Source organism: Entamoeba histolytica, genomic scaffold, assembly GCF_000208925.1.
Source record: "Entamoeba histolytica HM-1:IMSS scf_1104750518587 genomic scaffold, whole genome shotgun sequence".
NCBI classification, from domain to species: domain Eukaryota; phylum Evosea; order Mastigamoebida; family Endamoebidae; genus Entamoeba; species Entamoeba histolytica.
The window spans coordinates 315,890-335,313 of NW_001914860.1; the positions used below are offsets into that span (position 1 = coordinate 315,890).

Sequence of the window (19,424 nt, forward strand, 5' to 3'; positions counted from 1 at the left end):
GTTTTCAAAAAAATATTAATAAAATTATAGTAAAAATACAATAAAAATATAAATATTAAAAAAAAAAAAGAAAACCTATACAACTGGATTGGTGTTATACTTATGAACACAACAATCTACAATCAATTACTTGTTCAAATAGTAGAAAACCAATTTGGTAAATTTGTCGGACAAATAACAAAATACTTATTAGTTAAACCATCAACTATTTTTGATTTATGGAGACAATGTCATCAACCATATTCAAAGATGTATGAAGCACTTTTTGTGTTACTTCATCACAGCATATTGAAGTATTCAAATGAAGAACCAGTAATTATTTCTATTGATCAAAACCGTATATTATTTTCGTTACGTCACTCTCATTTTATTGCCTTAATGCAACAAAAATTTGGTGAGTTAGCTAAAGAAATTTCAATAACTCTGATTACATATGGTATGCTCAATTTTGAAGACATATTTGCTGTCCTTCAATCGAAGAACATTGATGTAAAAGAAAGTGATTTAAAAGCGGTATTTGATGAAATGGTTAAAGAGAAATATATTACTCGAGTAAATAAAAATGTTGTTGATTTAGTTCAACTAGAACGTACAAGTACTCCAGCGCCATCATTTTCTACTGTAAAACAAAATGAAAATGTTAGAAGAAAAGGAATAAGAAAAAGAGGAAAAATTGATGTTGTTACTGAAAATCCTATTCCTAAAAAAGTTAAAGTTGGAATTGATTTAAAAGCACAAACTAATTTGAATTCTACTACAAAAGTTGAAGACTCTGATAATAGCCAACCAGTTTGGACAGTGAATATTGAAGTTTATAATAAAGAAACTATCTTATACAAATTGTTGGATTTAGTTAATAAGAAATTTGATAATAAAGCTGTTCCAATTATTGAAAAAATGTGGGATTTATCTGCATATGGCAAAACGCCTGTTGATTTTGCTATTTTATGTCAAAACTTAAGAGAGATAGCACCTGAAACGATTAGAAAATATCTTGAAATGATGAGTCGAGATGAGCCATTTATTATTGCAAAAAATCAATCAGCATTTGTTAGTGATACTAATAGTTTTAAATTACGTTTGAAAATTATTCTTTTATTAATAAAAAATTAATAATACTAATATATTAGAGGTTGATGCTGCGACAGCATTTTTAAAGGGGGTTATGATTGAGTCATGCATTCAATCAAAATTTGGAGTTATTGGAGCAAGTATTCATAGGGTATTAAAAATTAAACATATTCTAACTGATTCTCAAATTGCTGATTTATTAATTGGAGAAGGAGAAGAAGTTAAACGAGGATTATATCAAATGCATCAAGCAGGGTATGTCAATGGACAAGAAGTTCCTAAATCAAATATAAGAGGTGGCAAAAATTCATATTATATGTGGTCCATTAATTTTTCACAAATTAATGCCATATTATTAAGTGAAACAGCAAAGTCATTGATGAATACAATGGATCGATTAAAGTTAGAAATATCATCAAAGTCTGCGTTAATAGCAAAATATAATGAAGGAGTGGAAATTGGTCAGATATTATTAAATGAAGAAGAAAATGAAGAATATATGAATTTAGATAGAAGACAAAAAATGTTATTGGATGGGTTATATTACCTTTCTGGTTTATTCTTCTGTTTGAAAGATTATTAAAACAAATTGATTTGATTTATTTTTATTGTCATCGTATTTTAAAAATTTGTTTTGTTAAAAGAGAAAAAATAAATGTTGAAAATATGAATAAATGTATTAATACAAATTACTCAAATTGAATAGCTAATAATCGTTTACAAACTATTGAACTTCTTTGAAATGTGAGTGATAATATATTTTGTATTTCTTTACAATCAAATGAATGAGTAATTAATTCAGAAAGATTAACATCACCATTTGATTTAATTGTAAAAGCATTAATACAAGAAAAGACTGTATCTTTTTCAGGACAATAATGTAATTCAATATTTGGTTGATTTTTGTTTAATCTTTTCAGAATAGTTTCACAAACTGAAATATTATCTTTAATAAAAAAGATAAATGAACCTTTTGAATAAAATTCATTACTTGGACATTTGTTAAATGGAGCAATTATGTCCTTATGAAAACATCCAAACCTAATTCCATCTGCAATACATATAAACAAAATACTTTCTTTTCCAAAAACTTTAGAACTTAATATCCTATTATCTAGTCCATCTTGATTTGAATCAAATATTATCTTTTCTGTTTTAATTCCAATATTTCTTCTAATAAATCCGATACGTTCAACCAATCGATAAATTGGTTTTTCATTATGTACATTTGGAGAAAGATAATTAGTCAAATATTGATCATTTATACTTCTTCTTTGTTGTGGTTTAGATGATAACTTGAGTATTTCAGATGAACTTTTTTCAAGAGGTTTAAAAAAGCTTCTAGACTCAAGGGTTATTGATGGTATTGACGTTATAAGTGACATACGTTCAACTGAATTAATGGCGTCATCACATTCTTCAGAACTTGTGTCAGAACTAGAATGGAGTCTAAAGAGTGTAATGCTTTTCTTAGTGAAATTTTTAATACAAAAGCTTCTACTACCCCTCTTTTTAGTTTTACTGGATTCCTTACTTGTCTTCATTCACTAAAAAGAACTAGATTTGAATCAAAGGGATTAATACTTTAAATTAAATTCGAGAACAGCAGAAAACTCTATGATTTCAATTTACTTAGAATCACATAAACAAAAATAGATCACTTCAAAAAACCTGAAGTTATTTTTAATTTTTCTACTCAAATCAAAAGAATCTATATTTATTAATTAGAAAGATATTAATGAGTGGAATTATTTTAATTTATTAAAATACTCAGTAACGTTTTGTATTGATTCACCACTCCTCAACTAAAAAAGATTAAAGGAAATTAATTCTATACTCATTCTCGCACATTACTTGAAATATTTTTTAAAAGGAATAACAATATTCATGACTTTTATTTAATAAAAAATAAAAGTATGTGATTAAATATGATATATATAACATTTAATCATTATTAAAAAAAATATTAATAGTTTTCAAGATAAAATAAATACTAACGTATTAGTAATAAAAGAGTATTAAATGTGTAATGTCTTTTTTTTATTAATGAAAAGCTCATAGAACAATAAGACTATGTATTACTTAAGAAATTGAATTTTTAAATAACAAGAATATTTAAATAATAAAAAAACTATTGAAAGAAGTAAAGTCTAAATAGAAAAGAAAAAATAACAAAGAAAACCCTGAAAATTTTACAAAAAAAGTACTAGGGTTGAAAAAAAACCAGACAACAAACATGGCTGTATTGAACAAAGCAATCAAAGTTAAAGGAGATGAAATGAATGAAGAAGAAGCCATTAAATTATTCCAAACTAAACGTTTAATTAAGAATATTGAACAAGCTCGAGGAGATGGTACATCAATGATTACTCTTATTATGAAACCAATGGAACAAATCTCTAAAATGATGCAAAAATTAGTTGAAGAATATGGAACTGCAACTAATATTAAATCACGTGTCAACAGACAATCTGTTCTTACTGCCATTACATCAACTCAAAACCGATTGAAGTTGTATCACGTAGTTCCACCAAATGGACTTATTATTTATTGTGGTTCAGTTTATACTGAAAAAGGAGAAAAATTATTATGTATTGATTTTGAACCACCTAAACCAATTAATACATCAACATATCTTTGCGATAACAGATTCCATACTGAAGCTCTTAATGATTTACTCCAAAATGATGATAAATATGGATTTATTATTATGGATGGTAATGGTACTTTATTCGGTACTCTTCAAGGAAATACTCGTACTGTTCTTCAAAAGATTAGTGTTGAATTACCAAAGAAACATGGTAGAGGAGGACAGTCATCTGTTCGTTTTGCTCGTTTAAGACTTGAAAAAAGACATAACTATGTACGTCAAGTAGGTGAATTAGCTGTACAAAATTTCATTACTGATGATAGACCAAATGTATGTGGACTTATTCTTGCTGGTATTGCAGATTTTAAAACAGTCTTAAACAAATCAATGTTATTTGATCAAAGACTTCAAGCAATTGTATTAAATATTGTTGATGTATCTTATGGAGGAATGAATGGATTCAATCAAGCTATTGAACTTTCTGCAGAAACATTAAGAAATGTTAAATTTGTTGCTGAAAAAGATTTGATTAATTCTTTCATGGACAATATTAAAATGGATACTGGTAAATTTGTTTTTGGAGTTCAAGAAACATTGAAAGCATTAGAAATGGGAGCTGTAGAAAAATTAATTGTTTGGGAAAATCTTCCTACTATTAGAATTGAATTAAAACACCCACAAACTGATGAACGAAAAGTTCTTTATTTAAAGAAGGAATCAGAAGCTGCAGAAAATGGAGTTATAAAAGACCCAGAAACAGGAGTTGATTTCCAATTAGTAGAGAGTGAATCATTTGTTGATTGGTTATCAAAACATTATAAAGAATTTGGTGCACATCTTGAATTTGTTACAGATAAGTCTCAAGAAGGAGCTCAATTTGCAAAAGGATTTGGAGGTATTGGAGGTATTTTAAGATACCAATTAAGTATGGATGAACTTGATGATAATTTCAATATGAATGAAGAATTTGAACATGAAGAAGAAGATGACGATGATATTTTTGGAGATGAAGCAGATCATTTCCAAGAATTTGATGATGAATTTGGTTTGTAAGGACTTTAAAAAGAAGGTTAATGGCAGAAGTAACTTCTTTATCAGAATTAATACAATTGCTTTTTTTTATTAAGAATAATTTCTTTATTTTCAGTTATCAAATAAGTATTTTTCATTTATAGTAATTATTTTTGAAAGAAGAAACAAATAATCTATGGTTACCAATAAATCACTCATATTTTATCTATTTGTATATTTATTAATAAAATTAAAAAACAAATTTTTGCAAAGCAGTTATGGACCAAAGGTACCAAAGAAGAAAAAAGAAAAGATAATTGAATTAATCAAAGAATGAAGAAGTTTAACCAAACATTAGAAGTTCCTTATTGTTAAAAAATTATTTAAATGGACAACCCTTAGATCTATAAATAGTCAGAAGAGATGCTCGACTTTGAATTAACAGTCTACATCTTAGTATGTTACTTTGTCTGTGTGATTGGTGGATTTATTCCATTCTTTATTAAACTCTTACCTAACAGAAAACTTGCTGGTGAAATTTTAGATATTTGTAGTGCATCAGCTGGTGGATTATTCTTATCTGGTGGATTAATGCATATGTTAGCTGAAGGTAATGATATGATTGACCATTCAGGATATGACTTTATGGGTCTTCCACTGGGATTCTTTTGTTGTGGTTGTTCATTCTTATTTATCTTTTTCTTTGATAGAGTGGTAGTAACACATGGAGGTCATGCTTCATTTGAAGATGTTGAAAAGATGTCAGGGTTTGTTATATATTTATTATTACAAATGTAACTTTCTTAAGACTTAATTTAGTTGAAAACTATATTTACTTTTTAGAGAAGAGAATGACTCTCTTATGGAAGAATGGTCTCATAGACATAAACATCCTGAAGAAGAAAAAGAAGAAGGAAAGGGATGGTGTTCAATTATTACATTAATTTTTGCTTTATCGTTACATTCTTTCTTTGAAGGTCTTGGATTAGGTGTTTCCACAAGTCCAACTGCTATTTTTATAGCAGTTGCAGGACACAAGTGGGCCGACTCAGGATTCACTGTTATTTTCTTGATGTCAAAAATTCAATCGTTACCAATTGTTGCGGTTATTGTATTAGTCTTTTCAACATTTACCCCTATTGGGTCATTATGCGGAGTGTTAATTGTTGAATTATTAGGAGAATCTCCTATTTCTGAATTGATTCAAGGAATTTTAATTTGTTTAGCAGCAGGAACATTCTTATATGTAGCTATTTGTGAAATTCTAACTGAACAATTTGAAAATGGAAAATATAAATACATTAAATTTACATTAGCTATTATTCTTTTCCTTGCTATGTCATTTGTTACTATGTTAGAAGGAAATTAATTGGTTCAAATAATCCAAAAGTAAAAGTAATTTAATATTATCAGGAATATTTTAATATAATTCTTTTAGTTTTTATTATTAGACTATTATTTCTGTTATTATTTTTTTCTTATTTCTTTATTTTTTATTGTTAGTCTTGGCATAGATTCGAAGATGGCACGTCAGAGACACCACACGAAACCCTAAAATAATCCCATGCTTCGAATCTCCCAGTTATCGTCTGGTCATGACGTGCCTTTGGTGAGATAATATCTATTCAAAACTAACTGGTTATTATTATTAATATTTATTATGAGTGATTATTATAAAAGATTATTATTCATTAACGTGTATTGTTCTTCATTAACGTGTATTGTTATTCATTATTATTTATAAGGATTGTTATATTAAGGAGGTATTACGTATTAAGAATTATCATTTATTAAAGAAGACGCATATATAATTGATATTGTTGCACAAAAATTAAACATAATGATATTATCAAGGAATAGGGTTTCTTTAAGGGGTGTCGAAGGTAAAAGGAGATGAGCTATAACAGTAAGTTATGGATATACTCTCCTTAAAACAACAATATAAAGAATGAGAAATATTATATTACTCATTAAAATCAAAATAAAAGTCAGGCAGCAACTTAAATGAGGAACCATTTAAGTCGAGCATGCTTGCAAAAACTTTATTTCAATAGAAATAAAGCGTGTTGAAGAAACTGATTCGCTCACTTCTCAACATGATGAAAAACCTAAAAAATAAGGTTAATCATAATTGATTTCTTTTTTTTTTTTTTTTTTTTTTTTTTTTTATTGTTAGTCTTGGCATTTTCCTGTGTTTGCTTTAACCAATCATTTTACAAAATAATTTTTTGAAAATGGAATAATGAAATTCATAATATATGGAAAGATATTTCTTTCAAAAAAAAACTTCAACTCTTGTAATAAGTTAGTTCAATAATTCTTAACATTTAATTAATGATTTCTCATTCCATGATTTGTTCTAACTATTGAAAGGTTATTATTATAGTAAATTAATGAGTTTACTAAAATAATTGGTTTATATAAAATACCATTAACGAATATTTAACTTCGGTTTATTTGAAAAAAATAAGAGTATTAGTTATATTTAATTAACTTAAAATAACTAACTCAAAACATTAATTATAAATGAGTAATGAGAATATTAACTGATAATTAAACTAACAATATTAATTGTTTGTATAAAATACATATTAGTTAATAACAAAGATTGAGTTAGAACTTATTTTAAGTATTTACCAGATAGAATGGTTTTATATTTCATGAAAATGGAAATATTAAAAGATTAATTTCAAAGTTATTACATCAAAGAAATTAAAAGAATAAAATAGAAAATGTATTACATTTACTTAGATTAAATGGAATGTTTTATTGATGTATTGAATAGTTCTGCATCTAGAATTTCTGTAAATATATTAATATTGTTTAAATGAAATAGTACTGTTCTATACAAAAGGTAATAACAGAAATTATGGTTTGTTACTATTGATTATTTTTTTTGCTTATAACAAGAGACAATAAAGAAGAATAATTGAGTTTGTTAATTAGTCAAAAAGATTAAAAAGAAATAAATTAATTAGTTTGAACTCCCCAAGCAATAACATGTCTGTCTAAACCAGCTGTATAAAGAACACTCTCATCATAACTAAATGAAGAGCAAATTTGAAGTCTTAAATGTTCTCTTTGTAAAACATCAGCACCAATTTTTAACTTACCATGACGTAGTCCATTTGAATCAATAATAATCCAGGATTTATCTTCAGCTTGTACAAGGAATTTATCGTTTTGAGAGATATTTATTTTAGAAGGATATGATATTTTATACATTGCCTTAGGGGCTTTCATCATTTTAATGTCCCATATTTTTACTATTTTATCAAAACCCGTTGATACAATTGTTTTTCCTTGTTCACAAAATTGAGCTGAAATGCATGAACTACTTAAATCAATAATTGGTTGATAAATAAAAAAAACTAATTAATAACAAACTCTGAATGTGCATTAATACATTCTATTCGAGCATGATTTGGAGTTCTAATATCTATAAGTCTTAAACTACCATCAGTTGCTGTACATGAAAGAATTGGGGAATAAACATCAGAAGCTAATGAGGTGATATGATCATTTATTCCAATACTAGAACTAATTGATGAAATGTGTTCTCCATGTAAATCATAAACACCAACAACACCACCCCAAGTTGCAGTGTAAATTGAATCATTACCTAAACATACACCACTAACAATATCACCAATTTTAATTTCAGTAGTTGGTAATTGTTCTTTATGATCTTCATCAATTGTTACTCCAATTTTAAATAAACGAACAATTCCATCACCACATCCTGTAGCTAATAAATGTTCAGTTGGATGAAACATTAATGAAGAAACTGGTCGTGGATGAACTAAAAATTGAAGACATTTACCTGATTCAGCAGTAGATATACGAGCACTTCTATCTGAACTTGCTGTTGCAAAAATACTCATATCCCAAGGACTACATGCTAAATCAAGAATACAGTCACGATGTAAAATATAATTATGTAAAAATTTCCAATGTTCTGTTGTTTTTTTACTGACATAATGAGAATAAGTTGATTTTTGTGGTTTTGGTTTTTTAGTATCAACAACATCTGATTGATAAAATTTAACATTTCTTACATTTGGTTGAACTTTTAATCCTTCTAATTGTGCAATGACTTTAATTTAAGTTTTTGTATTTAATAAAAATTAAAAGACAAACGTGCTTTGTTATCTTCATATAATAAAGTATATTCCTTCAAAATATCTTTTAACAAATCTACAAAACGTTCATTTCCAAAGTTTGTTTGAAATGAAGGAGGAAGTGATGGAATAAAATCATTTGAATGTTCCTCTGGAACTTCAGTCATAAAACAAAAAGAATGAATGAAAAAAAGGAACTTTTCTTTTTTTTTGTTTTTAGTTTTTCAAGATAATAAAATTATATTTTTTTTTTTTGTTTTAGAAAAAAACAATAATACGAAAAATTTAAAGAATTTTTTTGTTTTTAAATTTTGTTTTTATTAATATTAAGTAAAACAAAATTAGAATTTAAAAAAAAAAAAACGAATAGACTTTAAGATCTTTGTTTAGTTTCAAATGAGTATCTAGAATCTTCTAAGAGAATATATTAAATAGTTTTATTTTTAGTAGTCTATCTCGAATCAAATTAGATTAATTAAGATAATCTATAATGTTCGAATTAATAAAATTTGTTTGTCTAGATGCATTCGAGTAAAATAAAATAGGCTATTTTTGAGTCGAATGATTTTAATTTGTTAAGTTTGGTCATTTTTCAAATTCAGTTATTGTTCCAAAATTTCATATATTGCCATAGCTACCCCTTTCACGGCAATCAAGAAAAAAAGGTAAAAACATTATAAAAATGAATTTACAGAAATTAAAAAAGTTCATAAATAATAATAAAAAGAATATTAAAAACGTAGAATTTTTTTCCTTCAATTAAGAACCAAGAAAAATTGTTAGATTTTAGCGTTAATTTTTAAATGAAAGACAAAGGGTTTTGAAGTTGGGACCTTGGATTTCACATCTTTTGTTTTGGAAAAATGTTTCTTTAGTATATTTAAGGATTGGGACTAAATAATATTATCAATCAGATTAATAAATGCACTCTCTTATGAACAAGAAAAACGATAATACTCTTAACTTTAATATTAATGATATTCATAACGATAAAATTCAAACTCATTCTCCTGTTAAATCATTTGAAGGAGATGAAATACCAAGATTTAAAGCAAGACAAATAGAGGCTATGAATTATCAAGCAGATCTTCAAGCCATTTTAATTGCTTTATTAACTCAATTTTCAACTGTTTCAGTTGGAAGACCACATAGAATATCACATCTTACTAAACAATTCATTAAAATAAAGAAGATTGTATTTAGTGATCAAAATGATTCAATTGATGTTCTTCAATATATTCAAACTCGTTCAAAAGAACAAGCTCAATATGAATTTAAAGTTGGAAATACTACAAAGAAAACTGCTAAGAGAAGAATTCAACCTACTAAAAGAAGAGAAGCAATGAGATTTTTACAAGACATACTTATTGAATTTGGTTATTTTGTTGAAGTAGAAATAGAAACTATTGATGGTTATGAAGGAGAAGTTACTTTGTTTTTAAATGGTCATTTCTTTTTAGGATCTAATCAAATTAAAATTCTTGGAAATGAAATAAACAAAAAAATATCATCTATGTTACAAACTAATGCCAATATTGTCTTAGATTCAAGACTCTACAATTCTACTTTCTTTTAAATATCAATTTGTAAATCATTAATTCGTATTTTTCATTTTCAATTTTGTGTCTATGAAATTAAAACATATAATTATAAAACACAAAAAATAATACTTAATATTATTATTTTTGTTATTTAAATACATCACCAGATGTTAATAAACTCATTAATCATTTGATAATGTATTCAATAATTGAGTCATTCTCAGAAAAGGTCTATGTCCCTAGTGATCAAATGAGATATTTTTTATCATTTTTTATAGAATTACCATTATGTTATATTTTACGATATTTACCCTCTAACCCAAGATTAAAACATTTTGTTTATAGTATAATTGGTGTTATAATATTATTATTTGTATTTGGTATTAATTCAATGATCATTATAATACCAGGATTAATAACATATTATGCTATGAAATGGAAAAAGTCATTACATGCAGCATTCTTTATATTTTCTCTGAACCTAATGTTTTTAACTTTATTGCAAATACACAAATACATTAACTATTATCTTCAATGGTATTTAGATATTACTACTTTACAAATGATTGTTGTAATAAAACTTGGTAACTTTGCATTTAATGTAGCAAAAGGAAGTAATACTAATACTATAAAACAAACAGATTATAATAAGATGAACAATATTCCAAACGATCAATTTCCTTCATTACTTGAGTTTATTGGATATTTTTATTTCTTTCCATCTATCTTCAGTGGGCCTTGCATTGAATATCAAACATACAAAAAATTTGTTACATTAGAGTTATTTGAATCATATCCAAACAATCATTTAAAAAACAAAATTCCTCCAATTGATTGGAAACAGTTTTTTATTGTTTTTAGTCAAGGAATTATTTTATTATTATTAACATCTATTGTAATAATAGTTCCATTAAAAGTTTATTTCTATGAAATAGTTATTAATAATCCAAATGATTATTCTTTTATTCAAAAAATGGGTATGGTAATGATTTTTATTTATTCAATTGTATTTAGATATTTTGCAACATGGAAAATGGCAGAATGTATGGGTATTTTATTTGGATTTGGTTATTCAGGAGTAAAAGAAAATAAACCTACGTGGTATGGATTTAGAAATGTTAAATTAAATGATTTCTTCTTTTCTAATTCAGCTAAATTAGTTATTGATTCTTGGAATATTTATATTCAAACATTTATGAAAAATCATATCTATGAATCATTTGAGTTATTTGGAGGAATATTAAATGAATATAAACAATCATTAACTAATTTAGTCAGTGCATTTTGGCATGGTATTTATCCTGGTTATTATCTTTCATTTGGAATGTTAGCATTACATCATGATGTGTCTTGTGGATTTCATTCTAGAATTGAACCAATAATAATAAAGAAATATGGAAAAGATTCATTAATATATTATAGTTATTTGGTATTAACATTTATTTATGCACGTATATCTATTTCATATTCTTTTATTCCATTTGTGATTTATACATTTAGTGATTCATGGAAATTCTTTGTTAATACATATTTTTGTATTGATATCATTGGATTATTACTCCTTATTATTTTATACATTTGGTTCCCTAAACAACAAAAAAGAGATAGAATTGATTGAATTTAAATTATAGTTTTAATTAATTTTTCCACCTGCCATTAAAACTTGTTGTGCTTGTTGATTTCGTTTGTGTCTTGCTTGTTCTAGTTTTTGTACATTTTGATTTGCTTCGAATATCAGTTTTTCCATATCCTTTTTAAATTGTTCCATACGTTTTGCCTGTGCTAAATAAGCATTTCCTTTTGGTTGATAATTGTTTGTGTCTTCCTAAATGATAAATAATATAGAAAATAAATAATATAGAAAATAATAACAAACAAGAAATACATCAATTGGGATTGGACTAGATTGGGCAGATGTTAATAAAATGATTGTCATAAAGAAAATGAAAAATAACATGATAAATATGATAAGATATTATAATTTATAGTTTTTTTATTTTATTTTTTATCTTTTTTATTTTTCATTGATTTTTATTTTTTATAACATCAAATAATTATTTGTTTTTGTTTTTGTTTTTTATATTATTAATAAGTTAATATTAGAGATCTCATTAATTCCATTATTTTCAGATAAAAAGATGGCAACTGGATTTAGTAATTTTACCATTATAGTCATTATCATTTCATCAATAACTGCAGTTTGTTTTTTTTTTCTATAATTAATATTGTTTGTTTGTATTGACCTTATTAAGACAGTTGGCATTTTTATGATAGGACATGGTTGTATTTGTTTTTATAATCAAATATCTTCCAAACATGCATTGGGAGATTACTCTGTTTCAAGCTTATCTTTAATTTGTGGAGTTGTAGCTGTTATAGTAGCAATTATTGTATTTTATTTATATCAAATTCACTCATCACCATCATTTATTATTGCATTTTCTTTATTATTTATAACAACTCTATTAATGTCTACAGTTACTTTTATTGCATTCATTGATACTTATTCTGTTCGTTCATTAGTTAAAGAAAATACCTCAAAGATGATGTCATTAGAGTATGAAGTTTGTTATTAAACATTTTAAATTTTATTCAAATACCATTTATTTATTTATTTAGTTTGAATGTTGTGGTTATAAATCCCAACGAGAGTATTGTCAGTATTTACATAAACCAACTTGTTATTCGAGAATTGTTAAACCATTTATGACGTTTAGAATGTTATGTTCCATTGCATTTTTCTCTTTGTTAATAGAAACTATATCATTTGGAATATTTCTTTGCTTATGGTTTGATGGACTTGAAGCACAACCACAAGATATGATCACTTTACATATTTCACGTGTTGATTGATATACTTTTTGTTATTATTTTTAATTTACAATTTACACTCAATCACTATCATTATCTCACTCTGAGAATGATGTTAATCCTCTTTTTTTTTGAGTGTAATAAAAAAATTAATCACCAACTTTATTTCGTTGTTCAAATCACCTATCTTTTAAGAAATGAAGATTTGACTTATTCAAAACATTAATTAACTTGAAAATAAAACTAAGCTTTTAAACTCTTACAGCATTACTTCAAATTAATATTTTACGGTAATCATTATAAATAATACATTTTACTAAGAGATGAATAAAACTTGAATTTAAAAAAATTGCGATTGTTCATAAATTATAAAAAAAGACTTACTAAATAAAGTTACTAATTTCAAAAATGTTTTAGTGTATTATTTCTTAATGTTTAATGGTGTTATTTAATAGCTTAAACATAAAACTTTATCAATTAATAACAGTTTAACCATCATATTATCTGATAAAAAAAAAGATATCAATTAATTAGTCTTTTATGTTTAGCCTAATAACAATGTAATTATTTAAAGTATTAATACAATTGATTGAATATAAGTAAATGTAAAATACAACACTTCATATTAAAAGCTTGTTAGATTAAAATTGAAATTGTGTTATTGTTTAATAAAAATTGATCTTCATATCTTGGGTTTGATAATAATATTAAAACGAGATATAGTAGATAAGATGAAAACTTGAGATTCAATCATATGATCCAAACTCAATACACATCAAATGCTAGTACAATCAGACAACTTGTTTTTGATATTCAATATCCCAATTCAACTCTTTTATCTGAGATAATTCAACAAGACAAAAGATATGTACAAAGTATCTGTTTAATTGGAGTCAAGAAAAGTGATTGGAAACAAATTGAAAATGATATATGCAATTCAGAATATATCACGCACCAAATTGAAATGATTGAGGAGATGTCACAAGATAGTGTGTTGGAAATGGTATATTATTATAAACGACCTCAACAATATTACTCATTTTGTGATATTATGAACCATCATTCAAAATAAAAATACAGTGATGAAACTAAAGCATTATTGTCTTTATTTCAAATAAACATTCATTGTAAATATCAAAAACTATCAATAACACAAAAATATATGGTGCATGTTTGTTGTATTCTCATAGGATATCCTAAAGTAATTATTTTAAATTATTTAAAATATCCTTGTCATGAAATTATAAGTGGATTAAAGTATATTTCTCATTTTGTACCAACTATTCTTATTTTTCCTGAAATAAACCATGATTATTTCTTTTGTGACTATATTATTTCTGAACAAGAAACAATTGAATATAATCGTCAACTTAATCAATTAAAAGAAGATATTCTCCAAATAATTGAATCAGTCTATCCTATGACAAATCATCATTATTTTGAAGAGTTTTATCATTGCGTTGTAGAGTGGACCTATCAATTCATTGAAATTACTAAAAAAAAGTATCGAACTGGATGGAAATATCCCATAAATATTATCCTTCATCTTTTTCTCTTTACAGTTGGAGGTCTTTCTATTGGAACAATATTTCTATTAATAAATTACAACCAAACAACACTAATTCAAAGATTAAATGTTCTTTACTTTGCAACTATTAGTAAAACATTATTTACTATTGATCAAGTTATTTATTCAGTGAATAATAAGGTTCAAATACGAAAAGAAAGTCAAACGCATAAGGTTTATGCTTCAGCCTATATTCTTGCAGACTATATTTTCAACCTACCAACAATGGTATTAAACCCAACATCACTTGATATTGTATTTTATCCTTTTGTTGATTTCCAACCTTCATTTTGGAGGTTTTTAAAATATTGGTTTATGTCTTTATTAACATCTCAAATAAATGTTACTATGGGTGCATTAATTGGGTATATCATCATTAATAAAAAGGTTGGTACTTTTTTAGAAATCGCAACTATTTATACTTTAATGCTATTTAGTGGAACTGTCAAGGATTATTCAAATCTTCCTAGATGGTTGAAATGGATTTACACCATTAGTTATTATAGAATTACACGAAATATTTGTTTATGTATATTCTTTGATGGAGTTGATTTATTATGTGATGAAGAAGATATTCGCTTAAATAATTGTATATATCAAAATGGTAATGACTTTCTTAAAAAACTTAAAGTCAATACAGACATTCTCAAACAAATGTTATTTCTTTTTATTTGGATAATCTGCTTAAGAATTGGAGCAGTAGTATTAATTCGCCTTCACTTATTCTTGGATTTTCATAATCTTAATATCCCATCATTTGGATACTTCTATTCAAGACATCTTCATTATTTTTTTCACTCTTTAGTGAATAACCTAACATACTAGAATCATCTTTCCTTACTCTAAATCATCAATATTAATTCTTTAGTTTACTCTTTAAAGACATCAACAGAATTAACAATAAAATAGGATAATACTCTAATTACATTGTTTTATAACCCAAATCAAATGGTAAAGATATTATGACGATTAAAATATAAGTGTTGTATCAGATTAGGAAGAAGTAATTCATAAACAAAAAACCAGATACTAGTTATGTCAACTTTATGCAAAAAGCACTAGTCATAATAGAATATGTTTAAACCCCTAAAAAAAGGTCAGATGACTATCATAGAGTTACTTTTAATGTTTGTTGTAAAATGGATGAAAAACCATACAATAAGGAAATAGAGAAATGGATAAGTCTGGAATTATGAAGGTCAATTTCAATAATTTTTTATTGTTAAAACCCTTCACATTCATTTTAGTTAGAGTTTGCTTTGAGGTTATATTATTTACAAAACAAAGTTAGTTATTGAACCAAAAATAAAAGAGTGTTATTCTCTAAATAAAAAGTAATTAATTAAGTATTAATAGAATTTTCATATATTCTTCCTAGCTCAGGAGAGACTAATCCCATCCCTGAGCTTATTAAAAAAGAGTAATCTCTTTGTTAAACCTATTCTTTATGTTTTTCTTGCAAATTGAGGAAAGCACTTCTTTGCTTTATTTCTTCCTATTAAGGTTTTTCAAACTTCTTCTGCTTATTTCTTCTTTTTAAGCCTTTGTTTGTTTTCTGCCTTAATTTTAAGGAATTTCATTTTTCTTATTTTATGAATGGGAGAAGGAATCATTTCATTACTACTGTATTACTTTGACTAATCTTCTTTTAGTCATACTTTGACTAATCTTCTTTTAGTCATACCCACACTTCAGTAGATTCTTATATTGCATCATGTAATATTCTACTGTATTCTCTTGCTGCACCCTTTGCAGCATTCCCTAATACATTCCTAATTCAAAGGCACCGTCATAACCAGATAATAACTGGGAGAGTCGAAGTATGAATTTGTACTAGGGTTTATGTGTGGTGTTTCAGACGTACCACCTTCGATCTAAAGAGTGTTATTCTCTAAAATAAATAGAAATAAAAAATAAATATAAGTCAAGTATTTTATAAATATTTAAAAAATTATCTTCTCTAAACATAAAACAAACTTTTAAATAACAACTAACACATTTGTCTTCCTTATTTAAAAAAAGGGAGATAAGATTTAAGTAATTTTGGTTATTAAAACTTAATAGATACATTCAGGTTGTGAGTGATTTTAAATGTTTATTCAATTATTTTAGTTATTTCTTTGTTTATTAAAAAAATTTTTATTCAATTGAAATTTTACTATAATTCTTATAAATAATTAATTTCAAACGATTTTATTCTTAATTTTAACTAAATAAAACAATTACATCAAGTTTTTAATTTCCAATAATATTCAATTTTTCTATTATTGAAGTTATTTAATAAACTAAAATAAAAATTATAATCAAAAATTTTAATATAAAGTACAAAAATTATATTTTAATTTTAATAATACAACATTTAACCTTCTTATTTCCCCTTTCTTATTTTTTATTCATTAATGTCTTCTTTAAATAATAATTGAGGTTTTATAAGTAAAGCACTAACTTGGTTATCTTGAGACATAATTGCAATTCTCATTGTAGGAAATGAAGGATATCCATTTTTCAAGACTGTTTCAACCAAATGAGGTGATTGGTTTTCATAAAGTACTATTTGTTGAAATGTAATATTCTATAAAAATAAGTATCACAAAATGAAAAAAGGTTTAAACAAACTATCATAATAAGTTGTTGAGAGAATGCAATGGAACAAATACGATTTAAAAATTGAACTGTTTTTTGATATAAAGGAGATGATATCAATAAGTTGCCTTGAATTAATTGAGACAATGAATTAATAACTACCATTTGACTTTTTGTTTCTTTCTAAAGTAGATAAGAATATTCCAATAAATGTATTTTATATAGTTAAAGTAATAAACAAACAATAATACCTTCAAATAAATTATCTAATTTATAAAATGATTGAATAGTAATTACATGAATACGAGTGAAATAAATATTAATTATATCTGTTTCAGTACAACCAAATTGATTATTCAATATGTCAAAAACAATATCAAAATCAGGATGTGAAAGAGTATCAATCCAAAGTACATCTCCATTTGTTGAAACTAAAAAAGAACACATAACCGTTATTATTACATGGTTGATTGGTCCATCAATATTTCCAATAAAATCATAAAATCTTCCTTGAACTAGTCCATTATCAGGTAATGCATTATCAATTCTAATTTATTACTTCTATTTCTCTAAAATTATAAAAGTAATACAAACGCAGTAATTCCTGTTGTAATAGGATGTATAGTAATAGAATCTTTCCAGTCTTTGAGAGTATAACTTCTAGAAATTAGTTGAAGGGCAAACTTGAGTTGTAATTTTTTAACTTGCTCAAGATCAGTGATAATTCCTTCAAATTTTGATAAAGGTGCTTTAATAAAATCATTAACTAACAAATTAATAGAATAGTATTAATAATTTTATATCATAACAAACCAGTTGTAATATGGTTTTTAATTAATAATTCACACCCTTTACCACTAAAATATTGTTTTAAACGTTCATCTTTAATACGGGTATTTCCAGTGATATAATTCATTTAATAATAAAATAAATAAATTTGAAGATAAAGAGATGAAACAGATAAAAATCTTAAAAACTAAAAAAACTTCAATCATTTCAACCAATCTTTAAACTCTTGGAATGGACAAAGTTTTACTTGATTATTACATATTCTTAATATTTGAGAATTATATGACGCTCTGACAAAATAATCAATACCTATTTGAACTTTTTCTATAAAAATGTGAGAACTATATGGAGGTAATTGTATGTCTTGTTGATGAAGAGAAACCATTAAAGAGTATAACGTATCATCATGACCAGAAATGAGTTCGATGATAGGCAAAGAAGAAGTTGAACAATTTGTTTCTTTACAAATTGAAGTTCCATCTAAAAAGGAAATAATTTCATCTCTTAAATACTTTGTTGACAACGACGATACTTGAGAATCTAATAAATAGCCTGCCATATAACTTAAATACATTTCAGAAGAAATTACATCATCTATAGTAATTTGTTCTTTTTCGTTTGATGGGAATGGAATATTGTAACAATTTAAGACTTGTAAATAATCATAAACATTAATAAATGATGTAATCAAATTTGTTGTTTTAAATTCTCCTTTAAACAATCTTTTAAATTTAAAGATTAATTGTTTTATATTATCATTCATAGTATCTTCAAGTATTTTTAATCTTTTATTTCGTTCTGCAACTGTTGTATTATCAATAATATAATGAGGTGCAAAATACTGACTATTTGTTGTATCAATTAATTCAGTATTTACTTTTTGATTTAATAATCCTTCTATTAATGCTTTTGCTGAATTAATTGTTCTATTACATTGTGTACTTTGTGCTCTAATACTTTCAAAAGTAATATTACTAATTCCATATTCTTTTAATAATTGGTTTATAGCAATTCCTAAATTATTCATTTGTTTTTTTCCTATATCAGTTAATTCACCAATAACGCATTCACCTTCATTACATTTTGTTTGATTAACATTTGCAAAAATACTATTTCTATCACCATGTCTTGTTATAATTATAATTTTATTAAGCGTTGAGTTATTTAAATGTTTTAATGAAAAGGTAGGAACATTACAGAATTCTGCGTAACAATAAGTGAAAGATACTTGAATAAGAATAATAATAAATAGAAGAAAGACCATCTCTTATTATTCTTTTTTAAGTTCTTATTAAATATTTTTTTTTTAAAGAGAGAAACAAAAATAATAATACAAATCC

At 25.3% G+C, this 19,424-nt stretch overlaps 13 protein-coding genes across 13 annotated transcripts, besides 2 other annotated features; 8 read left to right on the forward strand and 5 right to left on the reverse strand.

Moving 5' to 3' along the window:
• Window positions 1-102: 102 nt before the first annotated feature.
• EHI_152730 (RNA polymerase III subunit, putative) lies at window positions 103-1,654 on the forward strand (the record flags this gene model as incomplete). Its single annotated transcript, XM_650593.1, has 2 exons — window positions 103-1,078; window positions 1,131-1,654. 2 exons carry the CDS (start codon window positions 103-105, stop codon window positions 1,652-1,654), a joined length of 1,500 nt encoding a protein of 499 aa, XP_655685.1.
• A 106-nt stretch (window positions 1,655-1,760) lies between these two features.
• On the reverse strand, window positions 1,761-2,456 carry EHI_152740 (uncharacterized protein; the record flags this gene model as incomplete). Its single annotated transcript, XM_650594.2, has 1 exon — window positions 1,761-2,456. The coding sequence occupies one exon, from the start codon at window positions 2,454-2,456 to the stop codon at window positions 1,761-1,763; it is 696 nt and encodes a 231-aa protein (XP_655686.2).
• Window positions 2,457-3,307: 851 nt separating this feature from the next.
• On the forward strand, window positions 3,308-4,714 carry EHI_152750 (eukaryotic peptide chain release factor subunit 1, putative; the record flags this gene model as incomplete). The annotated part of the gene is made up of 1 exon (XM_650595.1): window positions 3,308-4,714. One exon carries the CDS (start codon window positions 3,308-3,310, stop codon window positions 4,712-4,714), a length of 1,407 nt encoding a protein of 468 aa, XP_655687.1.
• Window positions 4,715-5,095: 381 nt separating this feature from the next.
• On the forward strand, window positions 5,096-6,041 carry EHI_152760 (zinc transporter, putative; the record flags this gene model as incomplete). Its single annotated transcript, XM_650596.1, has 2 exons — window positions 5,096-5,439; window positions 5,516-6,041. The coding sequence occupies 2 exons, from the start codon at window positions 5,096-5,098 to the stop codon at window positions 6,039-6,041; spliced, it is 870 nt and encodes a 289-aa protein (XP_655688.1).
• Window positions 6,042-6,184: 143 nt separating this feature from the next.
• Window positions 6,185-6,828: a repeat region.
• Window positions 6,829-7,625: 797 nt separating this feature from the next.
• On the reverse strand, window positions 7,626-8,960 carry EHI_152770 (WD domain containing protein; the record flags this gene model as incomplete). The annotated part of the gene is made up of 3 exons (XM_650597.2): window positions 7,626-8,006; window positions 8,060-8,768; window positions 8,813-8,960. The coding sequence occupies 3 exons, from the start codon at window positions 8,958-8,960 to the stop codon at window positions 7,643-7,645; spliced, it is 1,221 nt and encodes a 406-aa protein (XP_655689.1). The 3' UTR covers window positions 7,626-7,642.
• Window positions 8,961-9,715: 755 nt separating this feature from the next.
• Window positions 9,716-10,400, forward strand: EHI_152780 (uncharacterized protein; the record flags this gene model as incomplete). Its single annotated transcript, XM_650598.2, has 1 exon — window positions 9,716-10,400. One exon carries the CDS (start codon window positions 9,716-9,718, stop codon window positions 10,367-10,369), a length of 654 nt encoding a protein of 217 aa, XP_655690.2. The 3' UTR covers window positions 10,370-10,400.
• Window positions 10,401-10,530: 130 nt separating this feature from the next.
• Window positions 10,531-11,952, forward strand: EHI_152790 (membrane-bound O-acyltransferase (MBOAT) family protein; the record flags this gene model as incomplete). Its single annotated transcript, XM_650599.1, has 1 exon — window positions 10,531-11,952. One exon carries the CDS (start codon window positions 10,531-10,533, stop codon window positions 11,950-11,952), a length of 1,422 nt encoding a protein of 473 aa, XP_655691.1.
• Window positions 11,953-11,967: 15 nt separating this feature from the next.
• EHI_152800 (uncharacterized protein) lies at window positions 11,968-12,270 on the reverse strand (the record flags this gene model as incomplete). Its single annotated transcript, XM_650600.1, has 2 exons — window positions 11,968-12,159; window positions 12,211-12,270. 2 exons carry the CDS (start codon window positions 12,268-12,270, stop codon window positions 11,968-11,970), a joined length of 252 nt encoding a protein of 83 aa, XP_655692.1.
• Window positions 12,271-12,601: 331 nt separating this feature from the next.
• Window positions 12,602-13,187, forward strand: EHI_152810 (uncharacterized protein; the record flags this gene model as incomplete). Its single annotated transcript, XM_650601.1, has 2 exons — window positions 12,602-12,898; window positions 12,954-13,187. The coding sequence occupies 2 exons, from the start codon at window positions 12,602-12,604 to the stop codon at window positions 13,185-13,187; spliced, it is 531 nt and encodes a 176-aa protein (XP_655693.1).
• Window positions 13,188-13,899: 712 nt separating this feature from the next.
• EHI_152820 (uncharacterized protein) lies at window positions 13,900-14,217 on the forward strand (the record flags this gene model as incomplete). Its single annotated transcript, XM_650602.1, has 1 exon — window positions 13,900-14,217. One exon carries the CDS (start codon window positions 13,900-13,902, stop codon window positions 14,215-14,217), a length of 318 nt encoding a protein of 105 aa, XP_655694.1.
• A 90-nt stretch (window positions 14,218-14,307) lies between these two features.
• Window positions 14,308-15,537, forward strand: EHI_152830 (ATP-binding cassette sub-family G1, putative; the record flags this gene model as incomplete). Its single annotated transcript, XM_650603.1, has 1 exon — window positions 14,308-15,537. One exon carries the CDS (start codon window positions 14,308-14,310, stop codon window positions 15,535-15,537), a length of 1,230 nt encoding a protein of 409 aa, XP_655695.1.
• A 502-nt stretch (window positions 15,538-16,039) lies between these two features.
• Window positions 16,040-16,585: a repeat region.
• A 516-nt stretch (window positions 16,586-17,101) lies between these two features.
• On the reverse strand, window positions 17,102-18,211 carry EHI_152840 (uncharacterized protein; the record flags this gene model as incomplete). Its single annotated transcript, XM_650604.1, has 5 exons — window positions 17,102-17,284; window positions 17,329-17,478; window positions 17,539-17,842; window positions 17,890-18,061; window positions 18,109-18,211. 5 exons carry the CDS (start codon window positions 18,209-18,211, stop codon window positions 17,102-17,104), a joined length of 912 nt encoding a protein of 303 aa, XP_655696.1.
• A 75-nt stretch (window positions 18,212-18,286) lies between these two features.
• On the reverse strand, window positions 18,287-19,348 carry EHI_152850 (uncharacterized protein; the record flags this gene model as incomplete). Its single annotated transcript, XM_650605.1, has 1 exon — window positions 18,287-19,348. The coding sequence occupies one exon, from the start codon at window positions 19,346-19,348 to the stop codon at window positions 18,287-18,289; it is 1,062 nt and encodes a 353-aa protein (XP_655697.1).
• Between the last annotated feature and the right edge of the window lie 76 nt (window positions 19,349-19,424).